General features: G+C 43.7%; 1 protein-coding gene across 1 annotated transcript in view; it reads left to right on the forward strand.

The window, feature by feature from the left end:
• Window positions 1–11,428, forward strand: part of SLC4A8 (solute carrier family 4, sodium bicarbonate cotransporter, member 8) — a 71,327-nt gene extending 59,899 nt beyond the window's left edge. Inside the window, exons 19-24 of the mRNA XM_015407691.1 lie at window positions 977–1,045; window positions 1,983–2,156; window positions 3,474–3,611; window positions 5,950–6,077; window positions 8,318–8,420; window positions 11,085–11,428. Coding sequence (XP_015263177.1) covers window positions 977–1,045; window positions 1,983–2,156; window positions 3,474–3,611; window positions 5,950–6,077; window positions 8,318–8,405 — 597 coding nt within the window. The 3' untranslated portion in view covers window positions 8,406–8,420; window positions 11,085–11,428. The remainder of the gene's footprint in view (window positions 1–976; window positions 1,046–1,982; window positions 2,157–3,473; window positions 3,612–5,949; window positions 6,078–8,317; window positions 8,421–11,084) is intronic.
• Window positions 11,429–16,867: the final 5,439 nt, after the last annotated feature.

A 16,867-nucleotide genomic window follows, 5' to 3' on the forward strand; every position in this document is an offset into this window, starting at 1 on the left:
CAACATTCTAAACAGTTTGCTGTTCCTCTCCCCCCCATAGCCAGTCAGAACACAGAGGTCATTTGCATATGTGGCCTGATTGGCCTTTGCCTCTAACATTCTAAACAGTTTGCTGTTGCTGTTGGAAGTCCTGAGGTAAAATACATATCACAATCTCCCTGTGGGGCCTGGAGATCTCCCAGAAACCACTGTGTTCCCCAGCCACAGCACATCATTTCCCCTACAGAAAATTTACCAGCTATTACAACTGATGTCCAGATGACCAAGATCAGTTCTCCTGGAGACAATGGCTGCTTTGTTCAGTGGACTCTATGGCATTATACCTTGCTGAGGTCCCTCCCCACCCGAAACCCTCCCCTCCCCAGGCTCTACCCCACAAATCTACAGGTATTTCCCAACCCAGAGTTGGTAACCGTGTAATTGGCTTTGGAGCTGTTTTCCAGACTCTTGGAACCCAGAAGACATGGCATAGGAGGAGGTGGTTTTCTACCTTAGCTGCCACTGCATAGCCCCAAATCAACATAAGTCGATTTTCAGACATATTTGACATAAAATTCACAACATAATTCATCAATCCCTGTTTAGCTTCAGCAGTGTTCTGCATCATGTACCTTCAGAACATACCCTGGCCAAGAGATTTCTCACTCGTCGTACCCACTGTACAGAATGCACTGGCACTGAGCCATGCCTCCTCCCTAGAATGAAGACGACATCCCAAAAGCCCTTTCCTGAATACCCATCTGCAATTTTTTGTGTGATAATGATACTGGAGCTAGCAATGTACAACAACAGTCTTTGTGTAATTCATGCACCCATTGACTTGTGGACCATGAGGGAAAATAAGGCCAATGCAAATGAAGTGTGTAGCACAGAAAGAAGAAGGACAGCATTTTAAAACAATGTTAATTATAAGGTATTGTTGCTGCATATAAATTATAAGCTTTATATCGCTTGCATGTGTTCTGTTTCTTTTCAGTTTATACCCATGCCTGTCCTGTATGGAGTGTTCCTGTACATGGGCGTTTCTTCCCTGAGAGGAATTCAGGTATGCATTTTTATAGACTTCGGGGCAGGGAGTGTAAACTTGTAGCAGGTCAGAGAAACCTAGATCAAAGAATGTCAAGCTGTGGGATGCAATTCCTTGGAAAGGTTCCATCATGACAGGAGCGCTTTGCTTGTATGTGGGAATGTATGAGACCATGATAGAAAAACAGTCTTTACATACTATGTGTTGTTTCCTTTACTTGCATGCATGGTACAAATAGCACACGCGACACCTTGAAAGCATATAACGAGGCCTGCTTTATTCACGGTGGGTTGGATCTAGCGCAGCATTTCTGCACTCGCAAGGACTTCTGCTCAGGGATTGCAGCTTTCTCAGCTTCCCCCACTCCTATGGGCAGCCTGAAGTGCCCTTTAAAAGCCTGATCCTCGGGGTCCCCTCTCCCACAGGAGCAGGATTTCAGGGGCATTGGGAGGAGTTGTGGGAGAGGAGAGCCATGGAAGTCACACTTCATGGGCAGGAGTCCTTGGGTCCATGGAAATACTGTGCTGTATCCAGTCCAGTGTTTTGTAGGTGTACAGCTATGTTTTTAAGTGCTTGCCTGAGAATTGCATGCCAAACCCATGTTTAGAAATGCATATCGTACAAACACACCTGTCAGAGAGCCATGATTGGCTGCAGCTTCCTATTGCAGTGTGGAAAGATCCTGATTGTTGTTAATGTTGGGCAGGAAGTGGAAGAGACCCATTTAAGAAACTATAAAACACATTCTAGCCAAGATAAACACCGAGATCAAGCCACGAGCACAGGAAATGCAAAAAAAACAACAACATTCGGCCAATTACCTTTGTATCATGTGTGGAAATGCTTGCGGCTAAATTATAGGGATTTGTTAGGGGCTATTTATTTATGGATTTGCCCTCCATAATTAGTGCCTTATTTCAAATGCATGCTCTCTTGTGTCATGTACCGTTCCCAGTTCTTTGATCGCCTCAAGCTGTTTGGCATGCCTCCTAAACATCAGCCGGATTTCATCTACCTGCGGCACGTCCCCTTGCGAAAAGTGCATCTCTTCACTGTAATCCAGCTGACTTGCCTCATCCTGCTCTGGGTTATCAAGGCAACTCCTGCAGCTATCATCTTTCCCATGATGGTAAAACAAAAAAATGAAAAAAAAAAAACACCAAAGAGAAACTGAACACTAAGACAGGTTGAACCCTTTATAAGTAGCAGCACTTGTATAATCATACCAGAGTTGTTCTCCAAAAGTTTGTCATTTATTGGGGGTTGTGGGGGTGGGGCTGAATAACAGCAGAACAACAAGAAGAGCAACAGCAGCAGAAACCAGGGGTCATTTCGTAGAAAAAGAGCTAGGGGGACTCATTAGCATAACTCATTAGCATATGCCACACCCTTTGACATCACCGGAAGTGTGTCCTCCCCACAGCCGGCGGCGACCTCCAGCGGGCACCAGCAGGGAGCTCCAGGCCCCGCCCTCCCGCACCTCACCCGGGGGGATGGCGTCCCCCCGCGTCCCCCCCCAAATGACCCCTGGCAGAAACACAAGCATGGACCCTGCTCTAGTGTGAGAGGAGCATAGGTCAGATAATAGGCAATGACGCCAGTCAGCTGTGTGGTGAGAAGACGGTGCAGGGCTGGGTTGGGGAATATATATTCTCACTCTCCCTGCTGATCAGCTGATTGACACTGTTACCAGTCTGTGAACCAGAGCAGACTGGTATACATTTGTATATGTATACAGACTGGTATACATATACATTCCTAGCAACTGGGTCCTCTTGTGTTGTATTTATTAACCCATGTACACACACAGTGCCTTATCCATCTTGGGGTAGGTGAACATATGCCTGCTTCCAAACGGGTGTATCGCCTAGCTGGATGAAGGTGGCTGTGTTTCACAAACAAGAAGAAGAGAATTTTAAAAGTCTACCAAAACTTGTTTTCCCTCCTAAACCCTTCCTTCAGCAGTCCTCAAAATGGTCTATCAGGTGGAAGGTAATAGTAGAAAGTAGCACTGATGGTGCCCAAACTTTTCCCAATTCCTGTTAAAGAATGTCTGACCTTTAAGAGAAAAAAACAGTAGTAGAAAACTCTGCTCTGTCATGTTGACTCCAGATACCTCATTGCATCACAAAATAATAATTCCCCAAGCAGTTCAGAAATAGACCATTTGATAACACCTAACAGGTGGTTTCAGGTAGTCTGAATCCATCTTTTCCCTGCCTCCAATGCTGCTGCTGACCTTCCTACTTCTGCTTTCCCTAGAGATTCCAGCAGGCTTTTAGTATAGTCAATGGATTGATCGTTGCAATACTGATTCTGGTTTTATACCTCCGTGAAGAAGTACTCAAAGTCTGTAGTGTCGGTCTCTGCTGGTGAGTGCTCTCATGATAATGTGAGCTTTTCTTTTTTTTGCTCTTATTCTTCTTCCCTCCCTTGCGCATACCAGGTTTTGGCCTTGGTCTTCGTCCGGCAGGTCATGGATTTCTGTTTTTCAAAAAGGGAACTAAGCTGGCTCGATGATCTCATGCCAGAGAGCAAGAAGAAAAACCTGGAGGATGCCGAAAACAAAGCAATTTCTGACGAGGTAAGTATATATTTATATGCACACTAATATCTCTGTTGGTCAGAACTTGAACATGCTTCAGTAGACTTAAGTGCCAACCCTCAAATCCTCTTGTGTGGTATATATCAACTCAAGACTCCCCTCTCCTCATTCAAGTCTTTGCTACGGATTCCCCAGATAAGGGGTGAGAAGGAGAGGAGCAATTAAATGCATATGAATACAGCAGCAGGCTGTTAATCTAAGATCTAGGTCTGTTGAGAGAAGAGTTCACAAAGATATCAGCAGTGGGACCTGCTGATGGAAACTTCTAGGCATCGCTTATTACACATCAGCAAAGGCAGCTGAAGAGGACCATGAGAATGTTCACAGCCTCTGAGGCATCTTGGCAAAATCAGACAGATGAACACAAAATCTTGCTAATTAAACATTTATACGTGTGATGTGTGTTTGAGGAGGGCTACCAAACCACCATGGATTTTCCTCTCAGGACGGCAGCTAACAAGTGGCAAAGGAATTCCCTAATCCAGAGAAAAATCTGAAAAAGTAGTGAGTTAATGCCCTGTCCCGCAATAATACAGATATTTTTTAAAAGGCCCTGTGCAAAAAAAGTTTATGGACCAGCAGGAGAAGGATGGGATTTCCTTTCCCCCATGAGTCCTGACATGTCCCACTTGTCTTACCTTTTTGTCAATCCTTCCCTTTTGCATTAAAAACTGCACCCATTATCCAACAACAACAAAAAAACGTGTTTAAGCGCATCAGGTCTCCATTTTCATTTGCTCATCCATTTTGTTTTTCCCCAGCACATATCTGACAGCACAATCCAGTCTAATTTGATTTCAGTGGGCTTGGACTGGACTAACTTTGCACTGTAATTTTTAAAAAAAACATATAGCCTCCTCAGCATGGAATGTCTGACTGATAATACTGTAACTCTTCTTACAGTGGTTTAAATGGAATAACAAGTGGCAAAGGAATTTCCTAATCCAGAGTAGTTTCTAGAGAAGATATTCTGGGCATATTACGAGAGACTGTCTCTGTGTATTATGGTTTCCTGTATCATACTGAAGCCATTTCCTGATGTCGTGTGTCCTTGTCCAATATCATACTGGTCTCAGGAAATTAGCTTTTGCTGTGCTGTTCCATCTCTCTTCAGGAGTTCCTCATGAGGTGGTTGCTTTGTACTATAGTGGCCCATCTACTTCAAGTAGACTATCAAAGGGGTGACTTCCTTGTAGTGACACTGCCAAGTGAATCTCTCTGCATCTCCTTTTTACTAATTTACCAGTCCCTGATTTCCCCCCACTTTGTCTTGGTGGTAGAAAGAGCCGTCAAGTCATAGCTGACTTATGGCAGCCCTGATATTCCTTGGAGGTCTCCCATCCAAATGCTAGCTACAACTGACCCTGCTTAGCTTCCAAGATCGGTCAAGACTGCGCTAGCCTGGGCCATCGAGGTCAGGGCCCACCCTGTCGTTCCTATTATTTATTTATTTACTTCATTTATATATAGCCTTGTTCCTCACTGAGGGACCGAAAGCAGCTTACACTAGTCTCCTTTCTGCTGTATCATCTTCACAACAACCGTGTGATATAGATGAAGAAGAAGAGAAAAGATTGGATTTATACCTCGCCCTTCACTTGGAGTCTCAGAGCGGCTTCCAAACTCCTTTCCCTTCCCCTCCCCCCAACAGACACCCTGTGAGGTGGGTGGGGCTGAGAGAACTCTGACACAAACTGCTCTTTTTCAAGGACACCTGTGCCAGAGCTTGTGACTGATCCAAGGTCACATCAGCAGGTGCAAGTGGAGGAGTGGGGAATCAAACCCGGTTCTCCCAGATTAGAGTCCGCGCACTTAACCACTACACCAAACAGTATTAGGTTGAGAGTGTGTGACTGGCCCAAGGTCACCCAGCAAGCTTCCCTAGTACAGTGGGGATTCAAACCTGGGTCTCCCAGGTCCTAGGTAGACACTTAACTACTACACCATACTGGCTTTCTATTATATAGACTATGGCCTCCTTCGGTGGGGACCAAGTTGATGCTAAATAAGATAATAATTAGATAGTTCACACAGTTCAAGCTGTATGTATTCACCCCTTTCTTTGTAAACAGGAAACCTGCCAAAGACTATAACTTTCAATAAATATAATGAGCACAATCTTGCAAAGGTTAGCCATGAACGAGTCCCAATGAACTTTGTGAGAAAATACATCCAACTGAGTAACGTTTCACTAATGTCAGGGGGGTTGAATGGGACTAACTTTTGCTGAATATGTGCAGGGAATAGGAGTATGGTATATGATTTTCATCTTATTTCAACAAGTGTCAGTGAGAATTACCTGTTACATGTCAAATAGGAGTCTGAAAAGATGATGGAAAACGGTCAACAAACTGTGATTGAAATACCGGTAGTGAATACAAATTATCTGGTGGTGCCAGGAACTGAAGCAATGACACGCAATATGTCATCAAGAAATAACAACAGGTAAAAAAAAAAAAGCAATAATAATGCCTCCAAAGAAGCCTTCAGCCTTCACAACTTAGACACGCTGGTGATCAAGGACTGGTGTACATTTTTGGTGGATTTTAGGGCTGCAAACTTCATGTCTAAGTTCAGACATTATGAGAAACCTTACTTTAATTCAGCCAACTATGGTTAGGTGTTTGAGGCCATGGCATTAACTGTGATTAGTTAGGGCATATCAAATCAGAACTGGAAGCCATCATTTGAAGTTAGTTTATTATCCGTAGTTTTGATCAAAATACATATGTTTGTTCACTAGAAGACTCTGGGTTTCCTAAACTCAATGTGTTTTCTCTTCAGTCACATGTCGGCTGCAGGAAAGTCATTTTAAAGATCGGGGGGGGGGGGGTTTTGGCTTGAACTGCTGGTGGAGGGAGCCACCTGCCTTCCCTCCAGGTTACTTTCAGGCACTGAAATACCTGTCCCCCCCTGGAATTATTTACATAAATTTGGAGCAGCATGTGGAGTATTCTGAGCACATACTGCTCCAAATTTAAGTAAACAACTCCTTGATGGGGGTATTTCAGTGTCTGAAAATGGCCTGAGGGAAACGCAGGAACTGTTCCTCCACCCCAAGCAGCAGTTCAAGCTGGAAAACACCTTCACTCTGTAGCTGGAGAGGGTGGTGCTGTGCAACAAGCCAGCTTTCTGCCAGGATGTCTGTATTCACACATTGTGCGGAACTATAATTACAACTGAGAGCCAAAATACACAATATGTTTGTTCCCTAGATGTATTTGGGTTCCCCGAACCAGGATCTTGAAGGATCATTGGCAAGCTGAATCTTGGTTTCACAAACTGACCATAGTTAAAATAAACCATGGTTTTGCATTACCAAGCCACTGCTTCCCTTTATGCTGGTGTAGATACTCATGGCTCGCATTGGTGAGATTTGACCAATGCTGTTCCAGAATCTTCTGATCTGTTGTGAGGACTACTGTGGAAACCTGAGTGGCTTTATGACCATGCTGGAAAAATCAGGCATTTCTGAAAATTCAGAAAATTCTATTTCTTCTGCCTTGATCACATTTGTGCCCTTCCGGCATACACCCTGGGCGTGGCAGAGTGATTCCCCTTCTGCCCAATCAACCTGCTCCTGGCACCATGCTTTTGAAGAGCTCTCTGTCTGCAGTAGCAAAAATGCTGAGCCTGGATATGTTGTTTTCTCTCTCTCTCTCTCTCTCTCGCTCCTCTTTCACAACCCGAGTCCATTAGCACCTTAGAGACCAACACGATTTTGGGGGTGTAAGCTCTCAAGAGTCAAAGCTCCCTTTGGCAGATCCCAGAGAGGTCTGACACTCAAAAGCATCTACCCCCCTCCCCCAATCTTGTTGGTCTCTAAGGTGCCGCTGGACTCAAATCTAGCTGTTCTACTGCAGACCAACATGAAACTGTCTTTCACAATTGTATCCTAGCCTTATGAATTTCCTGCATTGTGCAGGGGGTTGGACTAGATGACGCTGGAGGTCCCTTCCCACTCTGAGATTCTACGATTCTTTGAAGGGCGCTCAGAGCAGTCTACATGGAATTATTCCACGTATCCACACAGCATGGCATCCTTTGAGATTAACTGATACTTCATCAATTAAAATTGGTATTTAGTTAAAAACTCCAGAAAATCCTTTAAATGTGGTTGATTATCGGAGGCCCCGATCACATGGGAGGTTTAGGGCTGGAAGAGGGACGGATCGGGGGCGCAGCAAACGGGCGCGATCAAACCGCAACATCTGGGAAGCGGCGTGCACCCGTCCCTGATCCGGCCCTTCAGGCCGAAAATCCGCTGTAAAAAAACCCCACCTACAGAGCAGGACTTACCGGAACCGCCGCAGCAAGCGCGGCCGTCGGATCGCTGGAGCGCCCGTCTTCTGGAGCAATCGAGACTCCCAGCCAAACTGCGCATGCGCACACATGTGCAGTCGGTGGCCGCGTGCTCCCTTCTGTGGCTTTCCCCCCGGCATCTGATCGTGCCGGGGAGCAACTGCGCGGCGGCTCATGGGATCTGTGTGATCCCGCCGCCGTGTGTCTCTTTTGGTGCAGCTTTCAAAAGTGCGGCTTTGCCCGCATCAATTTCCCTCCGTGTGGCAGGGGCCGGAAATGTTTTTAAAAGACATCATGGAGGCGGGTATCTCACTGCATAACACATCACAGTCCTTTTGAAGATTTCACTGTACTGGACTTTGAACTTAAAATGTTTATTTCAGGGCAGATCCGGCGGACATCAACATCTCAGATGAAATGTCCAAGACAACTGTGTGGAAGACTATCACCATGAATACAGAAAAACTCTAAATCCAAAGAGAAGAGGTATGGCAATTCTTAGTGGGAGAGCCCCAGATTTGCACTTCCACATGCGCCCAACTACACTGAATCCCCCAATCAACCCTTTAGATTTGGTTATTTTAGATGCTGGTGGAAGCAGAAGCATGCTGGGAAGGCTGTCCATCACTTCTGCATCCCAAGACATTCCTGGTCTGCAAGACCGCACAGAGCTACAGATGATTATAAGACTGCTGTAGTGACATGAGGCGGATGCATCTGTGGCTACCATTTTTAAATCCCATATGCATACCGTGTGGTGGCAGACAGTGCCAGATAACAGACCGGTCTCGGGAGCCCTCGAAGACCTTGGTTTGTTCCCATCAGCCATGCTTTCACAGGGAAGCCACTGCTAACTGTTTCTTTCCAAAACACAAGAGTTTTCTTCTGCATGATTATGGTCTAATTATATATTATTTCTCAGCTGATACATTTATTACATAACTTTTTGGCAACCTCTGCCATACAGACGTGGGAAGGGAGCTAAACTTCCACAGATTGTGGGAGTTCATGGACATGGATCTTTCCTGCCTTGCCTATGCCTAGCAGTGCCCTGCCCCCTTGAAAAATTATTCATTTATTTATTAGATTTTTTTTAGTCGCTACTCACCCAAAGGGTCTCGTGGCAACTTACATAGTTAAAACCAATACCATAAGGTAAAACCAAAAACATAAGGTAAAAACAACATAGAAACAAATAACACAATAAAACATTAACGTCAAAACACATGACTGTCACCATACCGCCGTTAAAACAGCCCAAACATGTGGGTTACCTTCCAAAGGGCAACCTAAACAATTCAGCTTTGCATGCTCTGCAGAAACTAAACAAGTCCAGAGGACACAGGTCGGGTGTCATCCGAGTGTCATATGTCTGAGGTTGGTGGGGTCTTCTAGATCAGCATACCATACAGCGTGGGGGAGCTGTAGCAAGAAGGGAGAGCTGGACAAAATCACCCCCTTATTACACACATGCATACACACCCACAAACCCACAAAATAAATATATAATGATCTCATTAGTACCTAAATGACCACTACGCTATGTGGGTTCTATGATACTGCAAGATTCTGTCCCTTACATTCTCATCCAGGTTGATCCTAATCCAGTGCCAAATAAAAGGTTGCTAGTTCTTAAGAAATCTTATTTATTTATTTACATTTTGATTTCTAGGCCGCCCTCCCCGTGAACGGGCTTAAATAAATTGTTTCATTTCCCACATAGCTATGCATGCAGCAATTTTCAATGCTGCGCTAACATTATTCTTGCTGTTGTGAGGAAAGAGTTTAATGAGATACTTAGATCCCTGTTTGAACTCTTTAGCAAAATATTGCAGAAGGGGACAGTCTAGAGTCACGTGGAATCCCCACCCACTTTAATCCTGGTGCAAGTGCAGAGCTTTTCCCACGCATCTGCGAGTGATGTGGAGCCATGTTGTCAGGGTCCCATTTCTTGCTGGATTCCCCTGTGTTCTATGCTGTTCAGGAGGCTTCCCAGATAATCAGCAGCCACTTACTGGAAGGCACGGGGGGGTTAGTTAGGGCCAGATCCATTTCTTTCATGAATTCCCACCATTTGTGGGAGCATGGATCTTTTTTTTTTTTAATTAAATATAAAAAAACAGTTAAAAATATGAAAGCAAGTCCTGGTGTTTATGCAGGGCAAACAGGGAGGTGTCAATTTTATGTGCTGCTGAGGCTTCCAAGAGGGGCATCCATTTTTCTTGAAGATTGTCAGGAACGGGTTGATTTTCGGATCGTAGGATGCTAGTGGAAACTTTGTCCTGTAAAAAGAAGTCCCACAGTTTCAGGAACCAGTCACTCAGTAGCAGCGTCTTCTTGGATTTCCAATGAAATGCAATAACATTCCTAGCGGCCGCAAGACACAATTCTATCAACTCTTTCATAAGCCCATTGGGGGCAGGATGGCTCCAATGATTCAAAAGGAACAAGGAGGGTTGTAGTTGGAGGGTGCAAATTAAAAGTATTTGGGCATTGACTTCTCTCCAGAAGGCCTGGACCTGGGAGCATGGATCTTAACTGGCTGAAAATGCTTCACCCAATCAACATCTTTTGGTGGTCCCCGGCCCCAGGGACGTCCGACTGGCCTCAATCAGGGCCAGGGCTTTCTTGGCCCTGGCCCCTGCCTGGTGGAATGAGCTCCCGTGTGAGATCAGGGCCCTGTGGGATTTATTACAATTCTGCAGGGCCTGCAAGACGGAGCTCTTCCACCGGGCTTTTAGTTGAGGCAGCGGACGTCCCCCCCCCTTGGGCCCCCTCCATCTGTAGCCTGAGTCCTTGGGATGCTAAATTTAAAGATCTTTATAGCAAAAACTGATTTTATCATCATCAACCACTGAAGCATCTGGCTTTTATTAGAGTGGTACGATACTTATGACTTATGTGCTGTTGTGTCATGTTATTTTACATTGTATTTTAAAATGGTTTTAACTGTATTGCACTTTTACTGTCGGAACCCGCCCTGAGCCCGTCAAGGGGAAGGCAGGATACAAATCCAATAAAATAAATAACTAAAATGAATTAATTAATTTTAAAAAATGGCGAGGAATAGGGGGATATCAGTAACGTCGGGGCAATGAATTTTTATGCACGTCCTCAGGACTAGTACATCACTGTTTTCTTGGTCCACAGCTTTGCTTATTCAAGCCTCTTGGCTTTGGGCAAGGAGGAGGAGGAGCAACACATGAAGAGATGACTCAGGGAAGAGCAAAACTGTGCAAACAAAGGTGGAAAAATACTTTCAGAATGGAGAAAGGCACAAGCTAACAAACTGCCCCGGGTGCTTTCTTCATACAAGTAACTGGGGTTCATATTAAAGCCATTTAGAAGTTTTCTTTGATTGTGTGCTTCAGTGGGCATTCTAAATATCTTCAGACCAGCAAATCAAGACGCACACGCAGTCGTTGAAAGTTCAGTGTTAAAGCCTCCGTGTGTGTGTGTGTATGCGTTTGCTGTGTTTGCAGTTTCTTAGTCGTAGAGGGACTGCTACTGCTGCATACTTTATTTTTAAAGTTAACAGTTTCTTTCCAATATAACCTTTGATTGTATAACAACAATAATACCAAGAACTATTTTATGGTTTGTTTTTTGTAATCTCCATACTGACTTGCTACGGGTTCAGTTAAGGATTTCGGCTGGGTATCACAGCAGCAATTGAATTCATAAGGAATAATATAATGTAAATGTTTTCAAGCAGGGCTGGGAAAAAGCCCCTCTTAGATGGCGATCCTCTCTGAATGTCTCGTTTTTAATTCATTTTTTAAACAAAAACAAGTTGTTTAAATTCTGTTCAGCACCTTAATTTTGTTCATTTATGGTTTTGCAATTGTTCTGAATACAAGACTTTAATAAATCAAAACATGTAAAATTATTTCCATCACAGTACAAACCTGGATCAAACATCTGTGCATTGCATTGTCAGTATATGTTCAGCAACAAGTTGAATCCAACAAAAACAAAATATTGGCCATGGAAATGAGCTAGTAGGAGAGGGAAGGGGTGATTGGTCCAATGGCTGTCTGATGTCGCACTTGGCATCATCCTAAAATGGGAGTGCCTGCAGCCAATGTCATCCTGTGGGACAGCAGTGGACAGTCTAGGCCTGACAATGTGATGTAATGTTTGGTGCCTAGGGAATAGTTTTTTTAAAGCACGTTGTAGAAGATACGTCATAATGATTTACATAGGAACTTTTCTGGGAATGAGCACAGGAATAGAATCCACTATTATTATTATTTTTTGGGTCTTACTCATAAGGTGGTCCATTATTTCATGTCTGCACTCAGGAAACCACTTCAGTTTCTAAGATCTGTTCTTACACCATCATATACCTATTTCCCAAGATGGCCTCACTGTTTTAAAAAAAACCAGCCCAATGGGGTTACCTAAGGACCGGGCACATTCAGAAAAATCTGAAAAAGTAGTGAGTTAATGCCCTGTCCCCCAATAATACAGATGTTTTTTAAAAGGCCCTGTGCAAAAAAAGTTTATGGACCAGCAGGAGAAGGATGGGATTTCCTTTCCCCCATGAGTCCTGACATGTCCCACTTGTCTTACCTTTTTGTCGATCCTTCCCTTTTGCATTAAAAACTGCACCCATTATCCAACAACAACAAAAAAACATGTTTAAGCGCATCAGGTCTTCGTTTTCATTTGCTCATCCATTTTGTTTACCCCCCCCAGCACATATCTGACAGCACAATCCTATGCAGACTTATTCCAGTCTAATTTGATTTCAGTGGGCTTGGATTGGACTAACTTTGCACTGTAATTAAAAAAAAAAAAACATATAGCATCCTCAGCACGGAATTATTCCATTTAAACCACCGTAAGAAGAGTTACAGTATTATCAGTCAGACATTCCTTATCTTGCCTGCTTTTAGGTTAAGATCTGTAGCCGTGTTAAGTCTGTAACAGCAGAAAAGAGCAAGAGCCCAGTAGTGCCTTAAAGACTTTAAAGAAACTTGTGGTAGGGTATGAACCTTTGTGAGTCACTGCCTACTTCTTTGGATACCTGACGAAGTGAGGTGTCTGAAGAGGTGAGCAGTGACTCACAAAAGCTGCCACAAATTTTGTTAAGTCTTTAAGGTGCTGCTGGACTCTTGCTCTTTTCTATTGCCTGCTTTTGTTATTCTCCACATCAATCCTTTCTGTAATTCTTATTCTACCAATATTTCAAAGAGTGAAAAAGCAGTAGTTTCTTTGGAATTCTTTTTTTTTTAATCCTTTAAAAACTGGTTGCCTGTCTTTCCTCCAGCCTGCTTTCTTTTGCATTCATCCAGCATTAGATACCCATGAAAGACCCAGGTCTGCCTCATCTATCGGGTTAGACAGTGTTTGTCATTTTGCTCAATAGGAGTATTGAATAGGAAGCTACCACCATGTTTGCGCCATGGCTGACAGGAAAGGATGAATCGGCATGAGAGGGGAGGAGGAAGAGGGGGGTGAGAAGTAGAACTAGATAGCTGAAGGGTCCACAACCGAAAACCTGTCAGAACCTTGCTCAGTAAGGTTATTCTGATCTCTTCTATTGTATAATTAATGAAGCTAATAGTGTTAGCTAGGTTGAAAAGACGGTGAGATCAGAACATTAACATTTATTAAACCAACGGTTGATTAGGCTGGCCATCAGGAATATGTTATTTCATTGGAGCCATTCATGCAAAGATAGGTCTCTGCCTCAAGGTGACGACAATCTAAATTCATTGGAAGATACGATGGCATTCATTCTTGTAAACATCTATTCATTCATCTTTCGTTTCCAAAAAGCTTCCCCTGAATCATTTGGCCCATCATTTGGTCTGGTGCAAGAGTGCAACTTAAGTCCATTTCTGCACTGTATTGCAATGCTCCCTCTAAGCTGTGGAGTCTTGTGAGCAAAAATTCTACTTTGTGAGCTACTGGCATTAAAGTTGTGAGCGAGCGATTTGGCTACTGCATAAATCAGTTTGCTCTGGAGCCATCCTTCCTGAGCTGAGACAAAAATGTGTGAGCTAGCTCACACTAACTCGGCTTAGAGGGAACACTGCTGCATTGTATCCTTTAATTTTCTTGATTTGGAATAGAGAAGATTTATTTGTTTGCTTAGCTGTTATTTAACAGTCTCTTTACTTTTTCTTCTCACATCAGCAGTGTTAAGGGTGGCACTGTTCATACGTGTAGTAGCTATGTGATTCTTTTTAGGCACCAATCTGTGTGGAGAGAGAAGGATGTGTTCATTCTTTCCCATCAGGGATGGTTCCCCACCAAAAACCACCCCTGTTAAACTAATTTTACCCCTTGTGGGGAAAACAGTTGGGTATTATCCCTAAAAAGAATTGCTTAAACACACATTATGTGTGTTTTGAGAACTTGGCCTTGGATTATCAAGTGAGGTAGTAACTCTACAGAAGTGGAGTAGTAACTCCCCAGTAAACATGCATGTTGTCTGGTTTGCTTAGCTGTTATTTAACAGTCTCTAATTTTACCCCTTGTGGGGAAAACAATTGGGTATTATCCCTAAAAAGAATTGCTTAAACACACATTATGTACAATTTTACCCTTTGTGTAATGCTCTTTTGAGAACTTGGCCTTGGATTATCAAGTGAGGTAGTAACTCTACAGAAGTGGAGTAGTAACTCCCCAGTAAACATGCATGTTGTCTAGCGTCCAAGTGAAGAGTGCTGAGTTTTTTGGTCCTGGAAAGAACAAAGAGTCTTGCAGATTCTCTGATGGTCAGAATAGCGGTTGCTTCTGTGTCCCAAGACAGGGACGTGGAGTTGTGATCCCTGGAAGAAGTAGTAGTAAAATATGGACTTCAGTCCTTCCTGTTCCGCTGAACTTAAGGTAATATACATGGGGATCTCAAGAGGTCTCCCATGGAGGTACCGACCAGGCCAGGCCAGCCTTGCTTAGTAATATGGTTGCACTGCATTTCTTCCATCCATACCTTGGCTCAATATACAAGATGTTTCTCGAGTGCAAAAAAAATATCACTATTAGAGCAGTAGGGGGTTGCATAGGCAGCTGAGAGGCTGAGGGAATGCAAGTGCCAGGATGTAAACCACTGATATTTCTCTGTCCTCCCCAGAGGTTGATCTTTCTTTCTGCACAGAATGGAAACAGTAGCTTAAAGGAAGAGTTGTAAATGATTCCAAGATTATTAAACCTGGAAAGAGATTATCTTCACTGCAAAGTTCACTGGCCGTGATCAAATTGCAGTGCATGACATTCAAATCCAGGTAGTGCTGAAATAATCAGTTGTCTGAGAGTTCCCTTTAGAACATAAGAGACGCCAATGTTGGATCAGGCCAAAGGCCCATCCAGTCCAACACTCTGTCAAACAATGGTCAAAAATACCAGGTGCCATCAGGAGGTCCAACAGTGGAGCCAGGACACTAGAAGCCCTCACACTGCTGCCCTCCCCCAAACACCAAGAATACAGACCATCCCTTGCCACAGAGTCCCTATCTATACCTTGTGGCTAATAGCCACTGATGGACCTCCAGGTGGCATGCATTTAAACTCAATCATTTCTGGAGCATATTGGTCTGTGTTCATATCAGATACCATATACCCTTCCCCCCCCCCCATGTCAGCATAGCTGACAGGCCCTCAATTACTTGAATTAAAAGGGTGATCCTCAAAGATGTTCTTTTCTGAGACTGATGTGAAATGGAACTGCATGGCATCATACAGATATACAGATAGCTATAGTTAGGTAGACACACAGAAACAGGGAGGGGGACTGAATAATGCACTTGCTGTCTCATATTAAAATGTCCTGATGAGTAGAAAAATCTGAAGACAGGAGATTTGTAAATCTCTTTCTCCCTTGAAACAGAGGGGCTGTTTTTGCACTATCTGTTGAAATTATCTAATCTCACCACATTTAGTCCAAGACACCAACTGCTTTGGACTGCAATTCAAGGGGCTTCAGATGCCTCTCAGCACATTTCAAATCAATTTGAGGCCACTGGGATACAGTTCAGGGAACTACTTTGAAATACCTACAGAGTCTATACCAAGCCACATATAGGATGGGATGCTGAACAATGGGGGTTCCATTCTTCTTTCATACCCGTCAGTCAACTTTGAGACTGGCGGGAGCTCAAAAGAACATGTCATCATTGGGCCAAATGCCATAATCCCCAAGGGCTCAGAATGGGTTACATCCAGGGCTCTTTTTGTAGCAGGAGCTCCTTTGCATATTAGGCGACACCCCCACTAATGTAACCAATCCTCCAAGAGCTTACAGAGCTCTTCTTACAGGGGCTACTGTAAGCTCTTGCAGGACTGGCTACATTAGGGGTGTGTCGCCTAATATGCAAAGGAGCTCCTGCTACATAAAGAGCCCTGGAAAGAAATATTTTTTTAGAGGTGGGGTAAGATCTATTAGACTATGCTTTCTGTTGTTGTTTGCCCTTCAGGACAGAAAAAAATAAAGAAATTCCTAGGAACAGAGATTTTTGTTTTAAAGTATACTTTCATATTGTTACAATAATTGTTTATGTGAGCCCATGCTGCAACCTGGCATGAAGGAACCAGAGGGGTTGTGACTCACACATACTGCTGCCTCACAAGGAAGTACAAGTGCTGTTAGAATGCAGCCTTCTCTATACACTTTTTATGGAGATAGGGGTATCCTAGAAGCACCAAAACCTGCAACGCAAAGCAAAAATAATTCAGAGTCTGTATTTGTAGGTTCATAAACAGACTCTTGCTAAGAAATGGGTGGTGTCGTTCCTGCGCAGACGCAATTTGGCAATTTTCACAGCCCAGCAAGATTATAAACACCATAATAACTCGGTGAAATAATTCTGAAGCTGAATATGAAAAGCAAACATTCTTTTTACCTCCCCCTTTCCTCCAGTATGGCAAAACAGATAAGAAACATCTGGAAAGCCATCCTTTCTGTATGTCTGCACAATCTTTCC

This window comes from Gekko japonicus, unplaced genomic scaffold (genome assembly GCF_001447785.1).
Source record: "Gekko japonicus isolate JY-2015 unplaced genomic scaffold, Gekko_japonicus_V1.1 scaffold1692, whole genome shotgun sequence".
Classification (NCBI taxonomy): Eukaryota; Metazoa; Chordata; class Lepidosauria; order Squamata; family Gekkonidae; genus Gekko; species Gekko japonicus.